The sequence below is a fragment of the Meles meles genome, chromosome 8, assembly GCF_922984935.1.
Source record: "Meles meles chromosome 8, mMelMel3.1 paternal haplotype, whole genome shotgun sequence".
Classification (NCBI taxonomy): Eukaryota; Metazoa; Chordata; class Mammalia; order Carnivora; family Mustelidae; genus Meles; species Meles meles.
In genome coordinates, this window is record NC_060073.1 from 64122059 (window position 1) to 64145547 (window position 23489).

At 51.1% G+C, this 23489-nt stretch overlaps 1 protein-coding gene across 2 annotated transcripts in view; it reads left to right on the forward strand.

The window, feature by feature from the left end:
- MYO7A (myosin VIIA) overlaps positions 1 to 17284 on the forward strand; it is a 65444-nt gene extending 48160 nt beyond the window's left edge. The window contains exons 33-47 of one of the 2 annotated variants that reach the window (XM_046016540.1): positions 409 to 692; positions 1631 to 1821; positions 2487 to 2611; positions 3233 to 3390; positions 4347 to 4500; positions 5595 to 5750; positions 6280 to 6385; positions 7513 to 7626; positions 8667 to 8754; positions 8931 to 9037; positions 13184 to 13369; positions 13796 to 13912; positions 14943 to 15026; positions 15953 to 16072; positions 16675 to 17284. In XM_046016540.1, the coding sequence (XP_045872496.1) occupies positions 409 to 692; positions 1631 to 1821; positions 2487 to 2611; positions 3233 to 3390; positions 4347 to 4500; positions 5595 to 5750; positions 6280 to 6385; positions 7513 to 7626; positions 8667 to 8754; positions 8931 to 9037; positions 13184 to 13369; positions 13796 to 13912; positions 14943 to 15026; positions 15953 to 16072; positions 16675 to 16764 (2080 nt within the window). In that variant the 3' untranslated portion in view covers positions 16765 to 17284. The remainder of the gene's footprint in view (positions 1 to 408; positions 693 to 1630; positions 1822 to 2486; positions 2612 to 3232; positions 3391 to 4346; positions 4501 to 5594; positions 5751 to 6279; positions 6386 to 7512; positions 7627 to 8666; positions 8755 to 8930; positions 9038 to 13183; positions 13370 to 13795; positions 13913 to 14942; positions 15027 to 15952; positions 16073 to 16674) is intronic. The other variant, XM_046016541.1, reaches the window with a different exon arrangement.
- Positions 17285 to 23489: the final 6205 nt, after the last annotated feature.

Sequence of the window (23489 nt, forward strand, 5' to 3'; positions counted from 1 at the left end):
TCCTGGAATAGCCTGGTGTTCCCAGCAGGCCCTCCCCAGGTCCCTGACTTAGGGGAATGTCTCTGGGCAGCATCTGCTGTGGACTGGGGCCGGGCACGTGCTGAGCACGGGGACGCAGGACACCAGCATAGGCCTTGCCCTCGTGCAGCTCCCTTCAGTTGAGGGAGGAGACAGACATTGAATGGGCTGTTTTAAGGCAAGGACCAGTGTGGTAAGGGCTGTGGGAGGGCAAGGAGGACTACCTGGAGGAAGGAGTATCTAGGCTGAAATCTGAAGGGTGAGTAGGAATTGGATAGCCAAAGGGAACTAGTCCGGGCCCCTGCAGACATCGCTCTGAACCATGTGTGACTTTGGCAGTCTCACCCAGGCTGGGCTGTGTCTGACTGGGCTGGCCTTGGTCTCCTTCAGGGAGTGCCGTGTCTTGCTCTCGCTGGGCTGCTCTGATCTGGGCTGTGCTGCGCCTCACTCGGGCTGGGCAGGACTGACCCCGGCTGGGCCCTGTTCTCCGTGTTGGTCCTGCAGGGGAGCAAAACTGGTAGCCCCCAGCTTCACGCTGGCTACCATCAAAGGGGATGAGTACACCTTTACCTCCAGCAACGCTGAGGACATCCGTGACCTAGTGGTCACCTTCCTGGAAGGGCTCCGAAAGAGGTCTAAGTACGTCGTGGCCCTGCAGGACAACCCCAACCCCGGTGAGTGGCTCCTGGCACAGGGCGCCAGGCCCCGGGGCTCATGGGCATCAGGCAGATCACATACCTTGGCCTTGGCCTTGGCCTGGCATTCAAGACTGCCAGTGCTTGTTACTACCCCTCCCCAGATACCCTTGGCTCCACCTGGACCAAAAGCCAAACTCTGCACCCTCCCTCTGTGCCCCATGGGGAGTCTTCCTCTCCTGCCCCTTCCACACTTACCACCCGTCACCTTCTCCAGGTGACATCAGGGATTCCTCCTCAGTAGTCTCCAAACACCCACTGCCTTCAAGTGATGACAGCAGTAATAGCTTCTCTCACTGAGCCCTCCCCAGGCCTCCAAGGCTCTGGGCAGAGTTTGGAAAGGACAGAGAGAAAACGACTCTGGCCCTCCTCTCAGCTGGGAGAGGGGCTGGAAACAGTCCCTGTGACAATGCAGTGACCAGGGAAGCCCAGAGCCTCTGGGTGTCTGGAGGGGAGGCCCCCAGACAGCCTGGGGCTCAGGGAGGAGGTATGTGTGGGCAGAGTGTTTGAGGCAGAGAGGAGAGGACAGACCCAATACAGAGCCGGGAGAAAACATGGCATGTCTGGGAACTGCAGATAGTGTGGTTTGGCTGGAATAGGTGAGGAAAGAGGAAAGGCAAGAAGCGAAGGGGAAGAAGTCAGGAAACCCAGCCCACAACAGCCCTGTGAGCATGTTGAAGAGGGTGGGCTTTCTTCCCAGGGCAACGGGGAGCCATGGAAGGCTTTTGAGCACAGGAGTATCCCCTTCCAATGGCCATGTCTGTGTGAAGGGTTGTGGCAAGGTGGAGGCAGGGTGACCAGTGAGCAGACGTGAGAGAGACAGGGCCTCAGTAGGGGAGGGACAGCTTTTAGGCCATCAACCCAAATAAAGATGTCCCAATCCAGCCTTTCTCTCTGCCCCCACCTCTGCCTCCCAGCGGGGGAGGAGTCGGGTTTCCTCAGCTTTGCGAAGGGAGATCTCATCATCCTGGACCATGACACAGGAGAGCAGGTCATGAATTCAGGCTGGGCCAATGGCATCAATGAAAGGACCAAGCAGCGTGGGGACTTCCCGACCGACTGCGTGTATGTCATGCCCACTGTCACCTTGCCACCGCGGGAGATTGTGGTATGTGGCTTGGGGGTGGCAGATAGATAGGAGTGTCCTCTGGGTCTCTCTTTGTCTTCTTTCTATGTCTGTAGAATGGAGTGAGGAATTATAATAGATTTATGGTCTGCAGGTCCTGTGAAGAAGATCTGGGGGTCTTACAGGACCACAAACTTTGAGCTGGGGAAGCTGTCAAACCTGTGCTAGGTGGCGAGGGGCCTAGAAACTGCATCAGATGAGGAACTGCTGGGGGTGAGGGATGCGAGTAGAGTGGGGAAGGGAAGCATCACCTCGCACTGCCTGCGAGCAGAGCTGGGAAGGGAGGCCATGGCCCTTCTGGATTGCAGCCCTGAAGACGGCTTTGCAGGCAGTTGCTGAGCTAGGTGCTGCTGACTGGGCAGTTCTCACACCACACCCCCTACTTCAGCCAGTCTCTATGATGGACCTGGCCTGCTTTGGACACAGGATATTCAGGAAAGGATCCTGAGTCCAGCATGATGGAGGCCGCACTTGCTTCAGAGATTCCCAAAGAGGGAAAGGACTCCCGGGGTCAGAATGGGGTGAGGGTCAACCCCATGGCGGCAATCTTTCCCAGCCCCAGTCCAGATGACTCTGAGCTTTACCATGTTGACCCCGGGGGCCCCAGGTGAAGAGCTGACCTCAAACTCCTGTTTCTTAATTTCTAGGCCCTGGTCACCATGACCCCTGACCAGAGACAGGACGTTATCCGCCTCTTGCAGCTGCGGACAGCAGAGCCCGAGGTGCGCGCCAAGCCCTACACGCTGGAGGAATTTTCCTACGACTATTTCAGGTGATGGGGAAAGCGTAGGGGGGACTAGGACAGTGAGCTGTGGGCTTCTGTTACTCTAGTCTGTGTGGTGGGGTTGCCTTGGGATGCTCCTGCCTGGGGGCAGGGACAGTGTCAGAAGGAGCAGGGGAACAGTTTGTTGAGATGACCCTTCTTGTGTCATTTTATCCTTCTTTCATTTAATATATTGCAACTGTGGTGTGGGCATCCCAGGTGGGGTCCTGCGCACTCATGACTCATGCCAGTGCCTGCCTCACCAACTCACACTCCTGGTGGGGAGCTAGGCACAAAATTGGGCAGCTGTGATTGTGTGTGCCCAGCATCATGGTGGGGATGCTGGGGGATGGGGTGGGGATGGAAGACAGGCTTTCTGGAGGAGGTGGCGTCTGAGCTGAGCTATATAGGGGGTGACCCAGCAAGGCCAGAGCAGAGAAAGCGGAGGGGAGGAGGCCGTGGAGGTGGGCAGGGCTGGGTTTCTAGCTGAGAATGTAAGGTCCAGGGAGGGCTGATGACTCACCCCAGGTCAGTCAGTGCAGCAGGAAGAGCAGGGCCTTCTGCCTCCATACACAGGTGGGAGAGGGGCAGGTCTTACAACCTGGGGGTCAGTGCCAACTGTGTTGTCAGGCCCCCACCCAAGCACACGCTGAGCCGGGTGATGGTATCCAAGGCCCGTGGCAAGGACCGGCTGTGGAGCCACACACGGGAGCCACTCAAGCAGGCATTGCTTAAGAAGATCCTGGGCAGCGAGGAGCTCTCGCAGGAGGCCTGCATGGCCTTCATCGATATCCGCACCTGTGCGGGTGGGCACCGTGGGCCCCAAGGAAGGGGACCTCCGGGGAGGGGGGTCGCCAGGCCCCCTGCCTCTAGGGTTTCCATCCAGATACCTACTTCCTTCTGAGGGGCCTAGTTGGGTCGTGGGCAGCGTGGAAGGATGCGGATCCATTTGCCTGGCACCACCAGTGTGTGAGAGGCAGCCTCATCCATGGTCTCCTCTGACCCTGTTCTTCGGTTCACAGATGTGTACTGTGTCATGTGCTAGGCCAGGCATGGAGACATAGCTGTGACCAGACCCAGTCCCTGGCCTCATGGCGCTTACAGCTAAAAATGGCGGACATGCTGATCGGGACCGTGCTGTGATGGGGCGGAACTGATGTGGGCTTGGAGGAGGGCAGGATGGCCTTCCTGGAAGAAGGGGTATCGAGGCTGAGACCTGAGGACTGAGCAGGCCCTAGTCAGTCAAAGGGGAGATGAGTGGGGAGTGTTCCAGGTGAGTGAGCATGCCCGGATGGCCTGAATCACAGAATGATGCAGCACGGGTGGAGGGCAGAGGTCTAGAAGGAAATCTGAAGATGTGGGCTGACTAATGAAGGCTTCCCAAGTCCCACTAAGAAGCTTGGACTGTATCCCAAGGCCATGAGGAGCCCCTACATGATAGGAATGCACAGTCGGATTTGTGATTTGGCACATCCGCCCTGATTGCTGTGAGGACTTTGGATGTGGGGTGGGGACGAGGTGGGATCGCTGGTGAGGCGGTGGTCAGAGGAGTGGGGGAGAGGGAGGGCAGTCAGCATAGAGAGTGGGGTGCGTGGGTCAAGCTCATCTCCTGAGTGAGTAGTCGGAGGCCTGGGGTCACACACTTGGGTGGGGGCAGAGCCCGTTAAAGAGTGTGGCCTGCTGGGTTAGTGTCCCCCACCCCCTGCTCCCACCGGTTACAAGCCCTTCCTTGACGGCTCCCCACCCGTGCTCAAGTACATGGGCGACTACCCATCCAAGAGGACGCGCTCGGTCAATGAGCTCACTGACCAGATCTTTGAGGGTGCCCTAAAGGCCGAGCCCCTGAAGGATGAGGTGTACGTGCAGATCCTGAAGCAGCTGACCGACAACCACATCAGGTGGGTGCGAGCGGTAGGCAGGTGAGGGACGTCTTCCCCCACTAGTGCTCACACCAAGACAGGGAGAGCCCTCCCGCCCGAGGCGGCAGCTGGCCCACTGGCAGCAGTCCTTCCTCACTCAGGACAGGGAGCTGCCCTCGGGCCCCCGCACGTCCCACCTCTGCCTCAAGGCCCGAGGTCAAGAACCAAGAGGTGGTGGCTGTGCCCTCCAAGTTTAACAGCACCAGCTCCTCCTGAACTTCCTGCCACTCACTGCCGAACCTCCTCTTGACACCCCTTCCCAGCCCAGACTCCACTGTCCGCCTGCAGGTCCCGCCCATGAGCCAGTGTCCCAGCCTGGCACAGTGTCCCTGCTGGCCGGCAGCTGGAAGCTCTGGCTGAAAACGCGCACAGGCCGAAGGGGCTGAGTCCCAGAGTGTGTTACTTTCTCCCTGCTGGGCCGGTGCTCGGCAGGAAGGGGATGCCAGGCCCATGCTAAGTCTCAGAGACTGAGAGAAGCCCCACCCTTATGTCCAGATCCCCAGCTCCCTCCTCAGCTTTGCCATTTTCTGCCCCTCTTAGAAAATTTACCACTCGACCATACATCAGATAGCTTCACGCTGCCAAACAACAGCTAGTATTTATCTCTTTTGCTTGCCAGAATTTGTCTCAGCCTTTAAAACTGAGATCAGATGTCACCTCCTCCTAGAAGCCCTCTGTGCTTCTCTCCTATCAGGCCCAAGGAGTTCAGAGTGGTGCATGAGGGAGCTCAGGGCCCGGTCTGACTCTGTGCTATTCAAGAATCCATGCGTTAAAGAGCTTCTGCCAGAACACGGATCACACACTGCTTCCTTCATAGGAAAGTCTCGCCAGGAAACAAAATCTTAGCTGGACCAAGAGTGCTTGGTTGACACAGCTGGCTTTCATTCCGGCACAAGCACTGGCTGGCTGGCCGTGTCGCCGCTCACCGTGTGGCCCACCACACTCTGACTAGCACTAGCAGGGTCTGGCTGTCAGGGAGCTGCGTCGCGGCTGGCACGCGCTGCCACGGTGAGGAGCCAAGGGATGTGCTGCCCCTCAGGGCCCTCAGACCCCTGGCTGGCCTCTTCCGGCAGGTACAGCGAGGAGCGGGGCTGGGAGCTGCTCTGGCTGTGCACGGGCCTCTTCCCGCCCAGCAACATTCTCCTGCCCCATGTGCAGCGCTTCCTGCAGTCCCGCAAGCACGGCCCGCTCGCCCTCGACTGCCTGCAGCGCCTCCAGAAAGCCCTGAGGTACAGCCACGCGGAGCGGAGGCAGCAGGCAGAGAGCTCGGGGCAGGGGCTGGGAGGTGTTCCCAGACACACTGGCCTTGTGGGTGTCCCCTGGGGCTGAGGACATGACCACACAGCAGGTGGGATATGTCCCTGGGGTAGCACAGCTGCCAGCCAGCCTGAGGTTGTGGCGTGTGGTGCCCACTCGGGACACACACTTGGTGTCTGGCTGCTCAGAGGGGCTGCGGCAGGCCTTGCGGCCTGCTGGGGATGCAGGCCCCTGGGCCGCACCTCCTGTTCTGCAAAGCCCGCTCCGTCCTCCGCCTCGTTCGGTCCCCTCCACAGCCCTAGGTGGGGTGCTCTTCTCCTCTCATCCTACAGTTGAGGAACTGGAGGCTCTGAGAGGTTATGTGATTGTCACCTGGTAGGAAGTGGTGGACAGAAATTAGAATTGGGGTCTGGCTCCAAAGGTCCCCCTGGTCCCTGCTCCCCATAGCCCAATGAACCCGCTGCCTCCTGACTGCCCCTCCATCCCTCTCCTGGTTTTCAGAAATGGGTCCCGGAAGTACCCCCCACACCTGGTGGAGGTGGAGGCTATTCAGCACAAAACCACCCAGATTTTCCACAAGGTCTACTTCCCTGATGACACCGACGAGGTGAGGGGTTCGGGCTTCTGAGTCGCTGGATGCTCCTGAAGGGCCAGGCTGAGGACACAGGGAGCAGTCCTGATGCCTCTCCCCTGCTTTCCCCACATGTGCCCCCACCCTCCTGCTCCTCAGTGGAGTCAGAGCTCAGCTGAGGGCTAGAGACTCCTGAGTCAGGAGGCCTGGGGTTCCCAGTCCGACCTCCTGTTATCTCCAGCAGCTTCCCCCTCTCTTAGGAGTCTCTGGCTCAGAGAAAAGTGCTCTCTGCCTCAGAGCTGAGGTCTGTGCTGGTGCCACCTCCCTCCTGCTGGCTCTGTACGTGGGCACAGGCCCGCCTGCCCCTGCCCCCTGCCGCCCAAGCCTCCCCATTGCCCTGAGCCCACTTCCCTGCAGGCCCCTTCCTTCCTCCTCACTGGACCTGGTTGTGGGTCTCCTTGACCAAAGGTCCTGTCCTTTGGTCAATGTCTCATTGTGCCCATTAGGTCAGGCTGCTGCTTGACTGCTGCTCCCCGCCCCATCTTAGCACAGGGGCTCATTCAGATCAGTGAGTCCAGCACTGAAACATCTAGCTTAAAAAGCAGTTTTTAAAACCTGTTTAGAGACTAGAAACTCAGAAATGCCATAATAGGATTCCAGTGACAAGGACAACAAATGAACAAATCCTTTCCTGTCCTTCCAGTGGAAGGTTAAATGAAGCAGTGCCCCGACTTCCACCCCAGGCTCCTTCCCCTCTCTCCTTTTTCCTCCCTTTCTGGAATTTGCTTTCTTCTTCCTCCAGCCTCTCTTCTCCCAAACACCCTGCCCATCTGTGCTCCCTGGGCTCTCACCCCCATGCTTGCATAGCCAGGCCCAGAACCCTGGAAGCAGAGGCCAAGTCTATGTGGAGGGTGGGGAGGACACAATCTGGGAAGATCCAGACAGGAGTTGACTTCTTCCTTTTCTTAAATGCCATGCCCAGCTCTAGACCCATGGGGAAACCCCTCTCTTGGAGGGTGGCCTCCATGGGAGGGGAGGGGAGAGGATGGGAGGCGACGGGAAGGGGCTCAATTTAGTTGCAGGCACAGACAGAGGGATGCAGGAGGCCCCAGCAGAGGCCTTGCTAGAGCCAAGTAACTGCTCCTTCTCCCGACACTCCCCAGGCCTTTGAGGTAGAGTCCAGCACTAAGGCCAAAGACTTCTGCCAGAACATCGCAGCCCGGCTGCTCCTCAAGTCCTCAGAGGGATTCAGCCTCTTTGTCAAAATTGCAGACAAGGTGGGTCGTGGGTCACTGGCTTCCTATCAGGCCACTGTTGGTCTGTCTGTTGGAACATTTGCTTGGGCTATAGGAGCTAGGAGCTTGTGGGGCAGCAGGGAGGGGAGAAAGAATGGGGGAGGGAGGAGAGGAGAGGAGAGAGTTGTGCTTGGATGTGGCATCAGTGTCCCTCTCCTTCTTATGTCCCCTAACTTATAGCAGCTTCCTTCAAATCTTGCTCTTCTAGTGCACAGCAGAGCACGGCCTCAAAACTCTTGGGAGCCACGTGGTACTTTATGTTCTGGATACACCAGGCTCAGCACTCTGCCACAACACACGTGTACTTTCCAGATTTGATTTGACTGGTCCCTCAGCAGCCTTGCTGAGACTGATTAACCCTCAAAATAACCCTTGAAAGGAGGGTGATTATCCCTCACCTAACATCACAAAACCTGGACTCAGAAAGGTTAAGTAACTCATCCAAAGTCACACAGCAAGGATGCAGACCCAAGCAGGTCAGACTCCAAGGCACAGGCCCCTGTCACCATAACATACTGTTCTCCCCCGCTTCTGTGTCCATGGAGGTCAAGGGCCCAGTTTTAGAACCTCTTCTTGTGGGAAGCCTTCCCTCACCACATCAGGTAGATCAGGGGCTCACCCACAGTTTCCTGTGCACCCATGTCTGTCTCATTTCACAACTGTCCCCATGCCAGACATGGGGGACTTGGAGGGGATCTCAGTGAGATCCTGGACCTAGAGGAGCTTGGAGCCTGTAGTAGGAGCAGGTCATGGATGCTGCAGAATGTCCAAGGGAGGACTGGGCCCCATTCCTGGCCTTCTCCCCAGGGTCTAGGGAGGCTCATAGTCAGTCTTTGCTGAATGACAAATGGAATGACTGTCACTCTGGGCAGGAAATAGGCTGTGTTCTGGCACAGTCAGGGCAGGGCAGGACACCCCTTCTGGCTGTAAGAAGAGCCACCAGGAGGACCTTGGGTGGGAGAGTGAGAAAATTCAGTAATGCTGGAACTAAAATGAGTGGAATGAAATGCACATGTCCCTAGGTCATCAGTGTCCCTGAGAATGACTTCTTCTTCGACTTTGTTCGACACCTGACAGACTGGATAAAGAAAGCGAGGCCTGTCAAGGATGGTAATGTGAGGCCGGGTCCTGGGATCACGTGAGGCCTGGAGCGGGGCAGGTGCTGGCTCAGAGCCATACTGTGAGGTCCACCTGGGTGGGACCTGAACTCAGGCCTCCTCCAGGGCTGGTGCTGGGTGACCCTCTGTGCTGGGACGCTCTGGGTGACTGCCAACCTTCTGCCACAGGAATTGTGCCCTCGCTCACCTACCAGGTGTTCTTCATGAAGAAGCTGTGGACGACCACAGTGCCCGGGAAGGACCCAATGGCCGATTCCATCTTCCACTATTACCAGGTGAGCCCCGTCACCCCTCTCTGCTGTGGCTGCCTCCATGCACTGCTGTCCTTGCCAGGAGAGGGGTCTGTAACCACAAGGCCCCCAAGAGATTCCTGCTGGGATCCTCGGGACTGGCTCTGCCTCACACTCTTCTTCTTCCTCGGGGCCTTGTACATTCTTCTGAGCTCTTTTTTTTTTTAATTAATTTATTTTCAGCATAACAGTACTCATTGTTTTTGCACCACACCCAGTGCTCCATGCAGTACGTGCCCTCTCTATTACCCACCACCTGGTTCCCCAACCTCCCACCTCCGGCCCCTTCAAAACCCTCAGGTTGTTTTTCAGAGTCCATAGTCTCTCATGGTTCATCTCCCCTTCCAGTTTCCCTCAACTCCCTTCTCCTCTCCATCTCCCCATGTCCTCCATGTTCTTTGTTATGCTCCACAAATAAGTGAAACCATATGATACTTGACTCTCTCTGCTTGACTTATTTCGCTCAGCATAATCTCTTCCAGTCCTGTCCATGTTGCTATAAAAGCTGGGTATTCATCCTTTCTGATGGAGGCATAATACTCCATTGTGTATACGTACCACATCTTCCTTATCCATTCATCCGTTGAAGGGCATCTTGGTTCTTTCCACAGTTTGGCGACCGTGGCCATTGCTGCAATAAACATTGGGGTACAGATGGCTCTTCTTTTCACTACATCTGTATCTTTGGGGTAAATACCCAGCAGTGCAATTGCAGGGTCATAGGGAAGCTCTACTTTTAGCTTCTTGAGGAATCTCCACACTGTTCTCCAGAGTGGCTGCACCAACTTGCATTTCCACCAACAGTGTAAGAGGGTTCCCCTTTCTCCACCTCTCCAACACATGTTGTTTCCTGTCTTGCTAATTTTGGCCATTCTAACTGGTGTCAGGTGGTATCTCAATGTGGTTTTAATTTGAATCTCCCTGATGGCTAGTGATGATGAGCATTTTTTCATGTGTCTGATGGCCATTTGTATGTCTTCATTGGAGAAGTGTCTGTTCATATCTTCTGCCCATTTTTTGATATGATTATCTGTTTTGTGTGTGTTGAGTTTGAGGAGTTCCTTATAGATCCTGGCTATCGACCTTTTGTCTGTACTGTCATTTGCAAATACCTTCTCCCATTCCGTGGGTTGCCTTTTTGTTTTGTTAACTGTTTCCTTTGCTGTGCAGAAGCTTTTGATCTTGATGAAGTCCCAAAAGTTCATTTTTGCTTTTGTTTCCTTTGCCTTTGGAGACATATCTTGAAAGAAGTTGCTGTGGCTGATATCGAAGAGGTTACTGCTTATATTCTCCTCTAGGATTCTGATGGATTCCTGTCTCACGTTGAGGTCTTTTATCCATTTCGAGTTTATCTTTGTGTACGGTGTAAGAGAATGGTCAAGTTTCATTCTTCTACATATAGCTGTCCAGTTTTCCCAGCACCATTTATTGAAGCAATTCAGTAACGTGGCAGGATACAAAGTCAATGTACAGAAATCAGTGGCTTTCTTATACACTAACAATGAAAATACAGAAAGGGAAATTAGAGAATGGATTCCATTTACTATAGCACCAAGAACCATAAGATACCTGGGAATAAACCTAACCAAAGAGGTAAAGGATCTGTATTCGAGGAACTACAGAACAGTCATGAAAGAAATTGAAGAAGACACAAAAAGATGGAAGACCGTTCCATGCTCTTGGATCGGAAGAATAAACATTGTTAAAATGTCTATACTGCCTAGAGCAATCTATACTTTTAATGCCATTCCGATCAAAATTCCACTGGTATTTTTCGAAGAGCTGGAGCAAATAATCCTAAAATTTGTATGGAATCAGAAGAGACCCCGAATTGCTAAGGAAATGTTGAAAAACAAAAACAAAACTGGCGGCATCATGTTACCTGATTTCAAGCTTCACTACAAAGCTGTGATCACCAAGACAGCATGGTACTAGCATAAAAACAGACACATAGGCCAGTGGAACAGAGTGGAGAGCCCAGATATGGACCCTCAACTCTATGGTCAAATAATCTTCGACAAAACAGTTAAAAATATACAATGGAAAAAAGACAGTCTCTTCTGAGCTCTTAATCCCCACCTGTTCACACCCTTCTCTCCGTGAGGGGCTGTCCTCTGAATTAATTCCAGGGTCTGCTGCTCTACCTGGGTGTATCTGGGTGTATCTGAGGCCTATATGAATCTGTAAACCCTTTCCAGCATAAGCATGTGCCTGCGGGAAGCCGGGCTGGCAGCAGCGGGGGAGGCCTCTATTCTGTATCTGGCACTTTTCACCGATTTTGCCCTTCCAGCAAACCCCAACAAGCAGGCATATTGTTCCCATTTTATAGAGGAAGAAACTGAGATGCAGAGAGATTAAGTGATGTAATTATGATGACAGGGTCGGTGGAACTGGGGTTTGATTCTGTGTCTTCACAATGGCAGACTCCGCAATCTTTTCTGGGTTAGCCCATTTACCTTTACCATTTACCTGTGGAGCAGACAGACGAGGATGCTGGGAAGGCTGGAGGAGGCAGAGCTGGTGGCTGCCGCAGTAAAGAGAACCCTGGCCTGGGAGTCTGCAAGACTCCTTCACACGTGAGCTCCACCTCTCCCCACAGTGCCCACGTAGTGACTGGCAACATGAATGTCAGCTGTCAGTTCCCCCAAGGCAGAAACCCACATTAGCCTGACATCTCCCTCCCCACCCTTTCCCCTGTCCCAACTCATTCACCTGATGACTTCACCTCCCAAATCTCTCTTAAACCCATCCACATCTCTCCATTACCACCTGTACCCACTCTGGTCAGTCCATCGTCTTCTCTTGTCTAGATGAAGCCAGTAACATTTCCCCTGACCTCCCCTGTCCATTTTTACCCTCTTTGAATCCATTCTCCACAGGAGGTCATCATGCTTTCAGGACCCCTCTCAGTGGCTTCCCATGGCTCCCAAGGTAGAATCCTAAATCCTGACTGTGGCCCTGCATGGGGGTGCCACTAGCTACTTCTGCTGTCTTATCTTATATCCAGCACCCCATCGTTCAAGTTCTCAGGTGTGCTAGGGAGGCTTTGTAACATTCTCTCTTTGGGAAGCTCTTTCGTAGGTTCTTTCCTTCACCTACAGAGCTTTTCCATGTTTTTTCAATCATAAGGGAGGTCTTCCCTCTTCCCAAGACTAGATCAGGTCAATTAGTTATATGCGGTTATAGCACAGAGAAGATTCCATCAAAGATGATAATTATACATTGATTTGAGGGGATGGTTGTTCTTGACTACAACTACAAGTTCTAGGAGAGTAGGGAGGGTATATGTTGTTGCTTAAAGGGTCGGGCTCATAGTAGATGCTCAACGAGTCTGTGTTGGCTTGGTGGATGGGTGAATAGGCAGCGACGCCATGAATGAACGGGTGATAGAATGGATGGTGAATGAACGTATGGTGGCCCTTGGGGGGCAGATAGATGGACAAATGGGAAGTGGATGTGGGTAGGTGGAACCATCTAGGTGGACGGATGGGTATGGATGGGTAGATAGATGGGTGAGTAGATGAAAAGGTAAATGGGTAATAATTGACTCAGGTTTCTAATCTGCAGTGTGTCCTCAGGCCAGCCTCAGTTTCCCTGTGCTTTAAAGAGTAGGTGAGACAGTTGTGAGGCTGTGGGCAGTGTTGGCCCTTTAGAAGCTTCGTCTTTGCTTTTGGTCCACTCTTCATCCTCCGTTACTCTGTTTCTGAGTCTGGAAGTTCAAAGTGGGGAAGAGGCCAGTGCTGCTGATGAAACCAGCTGGTCTCCAGGGAACACAATGGGAGGAGGAGGCCAGTCTGAGAGGCTTTTGTCAAGGAAGGACAGGCTCAGAACGTTAGGCGTGTGAACAGGTTCTCCAGCTGGTCATTCGCTGAAATGCAGGGAGAGGAAAGAATATGCATACGTGGCTTTGCTTTCTGACTGTACCGGGCTGCATCTGCGCAGGCATGACTGCTCCTTCCCTGTGCTGTGCTGTCTTCCCTGGGAGCACAGTGTCAGCCGAGGCTGGGAGACAGGGAGGCCCAAATGTGGGGTAGGGCCATGGAGCCGGCTCAGGCTGGTGCGGGGTGGGGGTGAGGGGTGCACCTGCTTCCTCCAGTTCCTTGTGCACTGATGCCCTGCTCTGCCCAGCAGGAGCTGCCCAAGTACCTCCGGGGCTACCACAAGTGCACACGGGAGGAAGTGCTGCAGCTGGGGGCCCTGATCTACAGGGTCAAGTTCGAGGAGGACAAGTCCTACTTCCCCAGTATCCCCAAGCTGCTACGGGAGCTGGTGCCCCAGGACCTCATCCGGCAGATCTCCCCTGATGACTGGAAGCGGGTGAGTATGGAGGAGGCAGCAGGACTAGGGACACTGCTGAATGGGTCTCTGGGCCCCGCACGGGTCAGGGGGAAGGTGCCGGCCAGTGCCCAAGGAAGTCTCTCTTGTGGCCCCTGTGCATAAGGGTGACACCTTCCCATCTTCCCTTCCACTTGCTTTAGTATCCAGTCTTCCAGGCAAAAGACTCACCTGGCTGCTTGGGAGAAATCTGTTCTATCCTGGTTACCATGGTGACCTGATTGCACTTGATTCTCTTTGGCCTACTTGCTTAGGGGAGGGCGTGGAGGGGACGAGATCAGGATTCCATTAACTGGGATAAGGGGGGAGCCCTTCCTGGCCTCCAGGACCCCCGGGGCCCATGACAGCTAACAGTGCAGGTGGGATAGGAGTGGCGGGAGAGGCCTCTGACCCATGTTCCCCCGGCAGTCTATCGTTGCCTACTTCAACAAGCATGCAGGGAAGTCAAAGGAGGAAGCCAAGCTAGCCTTCCTAAAACTCATCTTCAAGTGGCCCACCTTTGGTTCAGCTTTCTTTGAGGTGAAGGTACGTTATGGGTGGCTTCTCAAGTGTGGGGAGTCAAGGAGTGGGGGCAAGAAGGCACAGAAACTCCTCCCCAGGACTGGGAAGCAGCCATGGCCTCTGCCACCTGCGCTGGCAAGGAAAGGAGGGAAGTACCCTCAGCTTTGTACCACCTAGGTGTTTCATCCCGGAGACATAAGGAACCACCAGGAGCTCAGCCTGGGGGGGGGAGGCAGATAGGTAATGGAGAATGAACTGTGCTGTGTGTGACAAGGGGGAGCCCTCATCAGGGTGGGGGAGTCTCAGAGGCCTACCCAGACTTTGAAGGCTGAGGGAGCAACACCTGCATTTTCCTGGAAGACCCTGGGGAGAGCTCCTGGCAGAGGGCCTAGCATGGATGGGCGTAGGGTATGAGGCACGCAGACTGTGGTGAGGCAGCTTGGCAAACAGGCAAGGGGGTTGGGTTTCCTCCTGCAGGTGGTGGCTGACCCTGGAGGGTTCTGAACAGTGTTGATGGGGCCAGAAGTACACTCCGACTACAGGGTGGGGGTGGGCCTGAGAGGCAGGAGCGAGGCAGGAAAATGGTGGACGGCTGGCAGGAGAAGTGTGGGGATAGGTCAGGATGGAGAGGAGGGGATGGCTTGGTTACGTACTTTGGAATGGGGCCTTTTGAGAAGTCTGGCTGTGCAAGGAAGAGAGGGAGGCACAGAGATAAGCTGGAGGCAGGGGTAGGGTTCAGAGAGGGTTTTTAAATATGAAAGACATTTGGGCTGAGAGAGGAGATAGCCCAGACTCCTAGAGGAGCAGGAGTGAAGGGATAAACTGTCACTGGGAAGAATGGGGGATGGGGTCATTTGGGGACCCGTGAAGGGACCTGGGTGGCACCGAGGGCCCAGCAGAGGTGGGAACCATGAGGCTGTGGAAGGGTTGCCAGCTCTCCTACATGCCTGGCATTGAGCAGGCAGCAAGAGAGGGCAACTTAGTCCTAGCACCCAGCTTTTCCTGCTCTGGGCTGCCCCAGCTAGAGCTGATGGTTTCTGGCTCTCTTTGCTAGCAAACTACGGAGCCAAACTTCCCTGAGATCCTCTTAATTGCCATCAATAAGTACGGGGTCAGCCTCATCGATCCCAAAACCAAGGTGAGCACTGACAGGGGAGAGCAGGGGTGGGGAAATGGACTTCTCTGCCTGCACCTTTAACAACAGTCTCAGGACCCAACCCCCAAAGAGTCCCTGCCAGCCACCATCCTCACTTGATCTGCCCTCTTGGCCACCCATCTTGAAAGGCTGTCTATGTTTGCTTCGTCCATTTCCTTGCTTGCTCCATCAAAACTGCTCTCTTACAGTTATTAGCCAACGCCTTGCTACTCAGTCCACTGAACTTTCTAGTACTTGGCCTGTAATCATCACTGGACCCTATCAACCACCCCTTCCTTCAACAGTGCTCTCTGTCCATATTGGTCAGGATGGCAGGCTGCATGCTGGCAGCGGAGGGGGGCAGGGTGTAACCACTGCTCACATCCATGGGCCAGAGCAGTCCTCACCAAGGGAACCAGGAAGCAAAGTCCTACTACATACCCAGGAAGGATACAACTGGACCATTGGCCACCACCTTCCACTTGTGCTCATGTGCCCCACATTCCTGGTTTTCCTCTTATCTCTCTTGGTCATTCTTCTCACATACTTTATGGGATTCTTCTCCACCCACACATATCCATGCTCCAGAGGCTGTCCTTGTCATCGTCTTCCTCCTCAGGACCCCCTCATTCATGATCACCATTGCAGATTCTTCCAGCCTCCCCAGTTTTCAGTTCCAGCTCCACATGCCCCGCAGCCTCCCAGACTTCCCTGGGTGTCCCACCATCTGGCCCCAAATGAGGCAAGGAGGCCAGAGGTACCTGCTTCCTCCAGCAGCTCCATGGCAGAGCTGGCTTCTATCTTCTTGCTCCTTATCTTGTCTGAGGGCCCAAGGCCTTTCTGGTGGGTGGTGTCTGTGGGCTAGAACTCAGGGAAGTGAGGCCAGAGGGTCCAGACGGTGCAGCTTCAGACTTTCTCTGCTTCCCCAGGACATCTTGACCACTCATCCCTTCACCAAGATCTCCAACTGGAGCAGTGGCAACACCTACTTCCATATCACCATTGGGAACCTGGTACGCGGGAGCAAACTGCTCTGTGAGACATCACTGGTGAGAGCTCTTCTGTTTAGGCCTGGTGGGCTTCCCTGCTTTGCCTACAGCTCCAGCTATTATCTGTCTCCAGAACAGACAAGAGAGTACCTGGCTTGGCCTGAGATTGGGATCAAGGATCAGACTGGGCCAAAGTCAGGTCACTTTGAGGCTCAGCTTAGGTCTGGGAAAGGGGCTTAATTTGGGGCTAAGGAACACACCCCTCATTTAATAATTATTTGTTGAGTGACTTCAGTACTAATCTGCGGACTGAGACTTTAGCCCCTGAGTTCAACAGTGGACCCATTAGCAATGAGGTTTCTTCAACTGAGCTGAACTTCAAAGGCATGGCTCAACTGGTAGAGCCTTTAGAGTCAGCAGTATTTAAGAGATCTATAAGCCAAGGCCTTCACGTGGGGTCCTAACAACTTAGGACCTTAGAGATCTGGCGGGATGAGTCCATCCCTCCAGGTGTACAGCTGGGGAGACTGAGTCCAGAGCAGGACAGGATTCTCCTTTGTCCAGGGCTCTGCCCTCTGCAGTTTCCTGGGAGGGTTCTGGGTCTCAGTGTACTGGCCCTGTCACACTTTTTGCTCTGTTTATCTTCTTGCTGCTGTTTCCAGGGCTACAAGATGGATGACCTTCTGACTTCCTATATCAGTCAGATGCTCACGGCCATGAGCAAACAGCGGGGCTCCAGGAGTGGCAAGTGAACAGTGAGGGAGGTGGTGCTGGCTCAGGCCCGTCAGCTACCTCTGCAGGTGGGGGAGGACTTTGCCATCTGGGCAGGGAGGCTGGGCCAGGCGGCCACCATTGATTATACCAACTTGGCTTCCTATCCTTCTTCCAGTGAGGCTGACTTGCTGGGATGCAGAACTCCCCTTGATCTACTGCTGAGGGTTGGTTCTAGTCCCAGCTTGCCGTGGCCTTCCCAGTTGTAAGAGCCTGTGCTCCTTGGATGCCTTTCTTAGACCCGTCCTACCATGTGACCTCTTTTGACTCTCTGTGCACCACTGCAACAGGGAATCAAAAGGACAACTTGGTTCTCCGTACTGGGACCAACTAAACCAAGAATATTCTGAAACCTAAGGGACTGGCTTAATTCCTGTACATCCAGGATCCTCAGCTGGGATGGGGGAGACAGACCACTTTTATATATTGCAGTGTGAGTGCTGAGCCCCTGTGCTGGTTTCCCCTGATTACCTCAAGGTATAAAGTATGTGTTTAATCTTCTGACCCTATAGTGTCCTTGCTGGGGGAAGGGGAGAGTGGGGCAGTGTGTATGGGACAAAGACGGGCCCTTGGGGGAGTGGCCTGTGTAAGTATCCCCTTAGTCTGTGTGTGGAGGGCTAAGTTTGTCTGGGTTTGGGGGTAGGGGTGCCTGAGCCCAAGGTGGGCTTGAAAGGGGCTTAAAGGGACTGGCTGGGACCCAGGGTGGGGTGGGAGGAAATGTTGAGACATCAGTCTGAGAGGTAGGGACCTAAGTGTGTAGGGGCTGGGGTTCTAGAGGAGGAATCAGCTTCTGGGCCCTAACTAGGGCCAGCGGAGCCAGAGTGGCCCTTGCATCTGGTCAGAAACATCTCCTTAGTTCCCAAGAAAGACAGTGCTTTGGATTAAACCCCTATGTCCTGAGAGTGCCTGTAAAATGTTACTTTGTGATCAGGATGACACAAGCAAATTGGGCTATGATCTGGGCCGGTATGGGGGTGGGGTCTTCAGACAGGGAAGGTGTCATGTGGGGGTGGGGCATCCTCCTAGACTGTGGCTAGGAGGAGCACCTGCCTAGAAAAGCAACAATGGAGAATCCTCTCAAGGAGGGAATGTTTCTGATCAGCTCCAAAGTTCCCCTAATACTGCAGCAGAGCAGAATCCTTAAGTGACTTGGGTCCTCTGCATCTGGATGCCCAAACACTCCACAGGGAATGCTATTCCCAGGCTACCTGTGTGGGAGGGGCTGCTTGTAACAATGGAGGACTCAAACCAGACAGCCCTGCTTCCTGGGGTGACCATGTGCTGTCGGAGACAGCTTTGCCCCACCAATGTTTACATGGTTCTGCAGGAAGCCCAGGATCAATCTGAACCAGAAAAAAGGTGCTGTGATGGTCCGACACCATCATATCGATGGAGATAGAGAAGTTCAGAGGAGTGTGAATAGGTAAAAGTCACATGGAACTCAGTTCACAGCTTCTAACATTTAGCTCTCGGACACAAGGGGCTCCAGATGCTTGTTCTATGCTCTAGCTCCCCTTCAAGGCCTAGGGCTGGTGGGTGGGCACAGAATTATGCCCATGATCTCAGTGCACACTAGATCACTGTGTGTGTGTGTGTGTGAGACGGGGATGGGGGGGATGAGTTCTTTCTCCTAATTCATAATCATGCCTATGCTACTTCTCATTCACTGACTCAGGATGGCATCACTTTTACACTCATCCCCTAGTCTCTGTCAGCCTGAGTGATCACACAGGGGTCCAAATAATACATCATTTACTTTCTTGGTTCCCGAGAGGTTGCCTTTATTCCCATGCTGATGTGCAGGAAGTACCGTGAAGGGGTAGGATGAGAAACCCCGTAACATCAGAGAACAGCTCCAAGACCACAACTCCCTTGTTCCCCCTCCCCCTTGAGATGCATTCCTTATGGAAGGCACTAGACCAGAATGGTCGTTCTGAGAGCCCCAATGGCCCTTCTGCACTCCTTTCTTGACTACTCCCCACCATCACCACACTTACGCACAGAGAGGAAGAGGGAGGAGAAGGCAAGGTATGACTAAATTTTCTCCAAAGCCATCCTGTAGGAGAAGGAGGACATGCTAGAAAAGGAATGCACTATAGAAAAAGGATTCCTGGCAGGAGGATTTAACGATGGGGGTCTCCTGGGATTTTCAGGATGGAGGCCTCATTGGTGGGCACTGTGAATCCCAGGGTTTTTGTGGCAGGGGGTCAATGTGATTCAGAGGAGGGGGTCTGTCGGATGACGCCCCTGGGGGAGAACATTGGTGGTTAGATGTTCTTCTTACAGAACGCTGGTGGTTTGACTTTCCCCCTGGGGGATACTGGTGGTTTGATCTTCCCCCTGTGGGACCCCAGTGGTTTGATCTTCCACTTGGGGGACATTGGTAGTTATATCTCCTTGGGGGACATCAGTGGCTTGACCTTCCCCTTGTGGGTTCACTGGTGGTTTCATATCCTCCTTGGAGGGGTAGTGCTGGTCTGAGGGCCTCATGCTTGGGGGCTTCTGTGACACAGAGGGTGTTTGGATATCTGAAAGTTTTAGTAATTGAGGGTGGCTGGAAGGTGGCGATGGTCCAGGGGTATCCCATGACTCATTTTCTATGTCAGGGGCTGGTTCCTGAGTATCTGTAGGGGATAGAAAAGACATAACACACTCTTTAGTGTCACTTCCCCATCTGTGCGCTGTGTGGTAAACTTACAGTCCTCTCTTAAGTGTTAGAACCACCCCCACTCCCTTAGGCTCATTCTTCTAAAATCCTCCCCAAAGATTTTGGGCAAACTTTTAAGTGGCCCTCCAATTCTGCTTGGGGCAGAAAAAGTCCATTATGGGAGAGTATGGAAGCTCTAAAGGAAGCTCTCTAAAAGTAGCATTTGCTTAAAGATTACATATTTTACAATAATTGCTTTCAAATCAGTTTAGAGAGAAGAAGGAACACGTTTCGCCACTAGAATGGGAGCCTCTTGAGGCCAGAGACCTTTGACTTGCTTACCACTATATCCCTGGTAAAAAATGTCACATACTAGGTGCTTGATAAATATTTTTTGACTAATTGATGGAAAAACTGGCAATAGAGAATTCAGACCTACTCTCCTACTCAGAGCAAATTTTTTAAGTGGATAAAACACAAAGAAATATAGCAAAGTTATTTGAGTTAACAATACAGTGAGGACTTATGGGGACCAAGTCAGGAAGAATGTGAAAATACAAAAAGGTAAGCCCAGAGTCAACTGTACACTGTCTATAAGAAATTCACTTTAGATACAAAGGCACAAATAAGTGAAATAAAACAATGTAAAAATAAAAACCTTGCTAATACTACTAAAATTTCTGATGGAGGTGCTATTAATATCACACAGAGTATACTGCAGAGCAAAAATATTACCAGGGATAAAGGTCATTTTCTAATGATAAAGAGGTCATTTCACCAAGAAGACATAACTCTAAATGTTTACACACCTATCAACAGTGTTTCAAAACACATGAAGCAAAGACAAGACTGCAAAGAGAAATCTACAGTTATACTTAGGATTTCAATACTCCATTCTCAATAACCAATAGAACTAGGCAGGAAATCAGTATGATATAAAACACTTGAAAAACACTACTGGTTCTTGTCCAAGATGGTGATGGAAGAAGACGCTGAACTCACCTATTTATAGGGCAACTTCTCCTGAAGATGACCTGAGGGCTGACTGGCAGCTTCTTCACCATAAAAGAAAGCACACAGAGAATGGCAAGAGAGACAGAGGCACAGTAAGGAAGGGAACCCCTGCACCAACTCTGCAAACTGCAGTGGCAGGGAGTGGATAGTATTGAGGGGTTATGAACAAATTTGTCTGCCCTGAGGTGCAGAAAAAGAAAAAAAAAAGCCTTGGTTTAAAAGGGCAACTAGAATATAAAAGAACCAGTCACAGAACCCTCTCTGGGTAACAGGAGCTGTCAAGTGCCTTGATAGTGTGGAGGGAGGCAGGGTCTGGGCTGTAGCTGGCCTCAGTGAGCCCTGGAGTCCTAGCCCACACCAGCCTAGGCCAACCCTCTGAGGCAGCCCCAGGGTAGCACACACCGGGACAGCCCTGGTCAGCGCTCACTGCAGTTACAGCCATCCTGCCATGGTGACATAGCTGTGAAGCACCTGGAACACCCGGGCCTGCACCCACTTCAGCGTCAGTAGTACTGCCAGAGCACTGACTGTAGGGAGAATCCCAAGACCACCCCTGCCCACACCCACACCCACACCCACTTCAGCTTCAGCCTACCAGAGTGCTCCAGAACCCCCAACCCATAACCAGCCAGAGTCACAGGCACAACAGTATACACGAGGGATGAGATGACCATAAACAAGACTATCCCTCTAAGTTTAGGAGAAGTAGCTTTTCTGCCTAATTTATAGAAACAAACACAAAGTTGAGCAAAATGAGACAGAGGAATATGCTGCAAATGAAAGAACAAGACAAAAACCTCAGAAAAAGAACTAAATGAAAGGTAGATACCCAATCTACCTGATAGTTCAGAGTGATGGTCATAAAGATGTTCAATAGACTGGAAAGAATAGTAGATGAACTTTGAACTTCAACAAAGGGAAACATAAAAAGGGCCACAGTTTAAGAACACAATAATCTAAATGAAAAACACTAGAAGGAATCAACAGATTAGAGGATGCAGAACAAAGCAGACATCTGGAAGACAGGGTAATGGAGAGCATCTGAGCTAAATAGCAAAAAGAAAAAAATTTTAAGATTTTGTTTTTTTAAACTAATTTCTATACCCAAACACAAAGCGTAAATCCAGCATGAGAAGGAAAATAATAAAATCAGGCCAAAAATCAATGACAGAAATAAAAAAAAAAAATAGAACAGGTCAACAAAGCTAGTTGAGCTTGGAACTCAACCCTGAGATCAAGAGTCACACACTTCCAACTAAACCAGCTGGGCACCCTGGGAAAAAAGAATTTTAAAAAATGAGGATAGGATAAGAGGTCTCTTGAGCAACATCAAAAGAACAAATGCTTGCATTACAGGGGTTCCAGAAGGAGAAGAGAGAAACGCAGAAAACTTATCTGAAGAAACAACTGAAAACTTCCATAACCCCAGGAAGGAAACAGATATCCAGGTTTAGGATAAAGCACATAAAGTTGAAAACAAGATGAACCCAATGAGTCAAAACCAAGACACACAGTAATTAAAATGTCAAAGTTCAATTTTTTTTTTTTTTTAAGCAGAGAGAGAAGCAACTAGTAATGTACAAGGGAAACTTCATAAGGCTATCAACTGGTTTTTCAGCAGAAACTTTGCAGGCCACAAGAAAGTGGCATGATATATTTAAAGTGATGAAAGGAAAAAACATTCAACCAACAATAATCTACCTGGAAAGACTACTATTCAGAATTGAAGGGAAGGTAAAGAGTTTCCAAAACAAAAGTTAAAGGAGTTATTGCCACTACACTGGCCTTACAAGAAGTGTTAAAGGGACTTCTTTAAGTAGAAAAGAAAAAAAAGTTAACTTATGAAAGGAAAAAAATTCATGAGTAAAAGCAAACATACAGTAAAGGCAGTAGTGCAATCACTTGTAAAATCAAATATATCTAAAACATTAGTTAAGGGGACTCACAAAAAAAAAATGACTATGTAATCATAAAACATGGAGGGTGGGACTAAAAAGTTCCTTTTCAAAATGTTCAAATTTAAGTGACTATCAACATAATAAACTGGTATGCACTTAGAATGCTACATATGAACTTCATGGTAAATGCAAAGCAAAACCCTATAATATATACACTAAAGCCATAAGCACAAGAAAGAGTACAGGAGAAGAAGAAAGGAACAGAGAAGAACTATAAAAACAACTGTAAAACAATTAACAAAATGGCAATAATTACATACCTATCAATGATTAAATATACATGGTCTAAATGCTTTAATCAAATGACATAGGGTGATGAAATGGTTAAAAAAAACAAGACCCAGCTACATGCTGCCTACAAGAGACTCAGTTCATACCTAAAAAGACACATACAGACTGAAAGTGAAGCAATGGAAAAACATTCCATGCAAATACAAGGGGAAGAAAAACCAGAGTAGCAATCCTATATTAGACAAAATAGACTTTAAAACAAGACTGTAATGAGACATAAAAGAAGGGCATTACATAATGATAAAGGGATCAATCCAAGAAGAGGATATAACAATTGTAAATGTTAATGCATCAACACTGGAGCACCTATATATACATAGAGCAAATGTTAACATCTATAAAGGGAGAAATTAACAAAAATTTACCTAACCTTACACTTAAAAGAGTTAGAAAAAGAACAAATAAAGCCTAAATCCAGCAAGAAAAGGGATAAAGATTAGGCCAAAAATCAATGACATAGAAATAATAATAATAAAAAAAACCCAGTAGAACAGATCAACAAAACTAGTAGCTGATTCTTTGAAAGAATAAACAAAATTGATAACCCCCTAGCCAGGCTTATCAAAAAGAAAAGAGAAAAGAACCCAAATAAAATCATGAATGAAAGAGGAGAGATCACAACCAACACCAAAGAAATACAATTATAAGAGAATATTATGAGCAATTATATACCAACAAATTAGGCAATCTGGGAGAAATGGGTAAATTCTTAGAAACATATAAACTACCAAAACTGAAACAGGAAAAAATAAAAAATCTGAACAGATCCATAATCAGCAAAAAACTGAATCAGAAT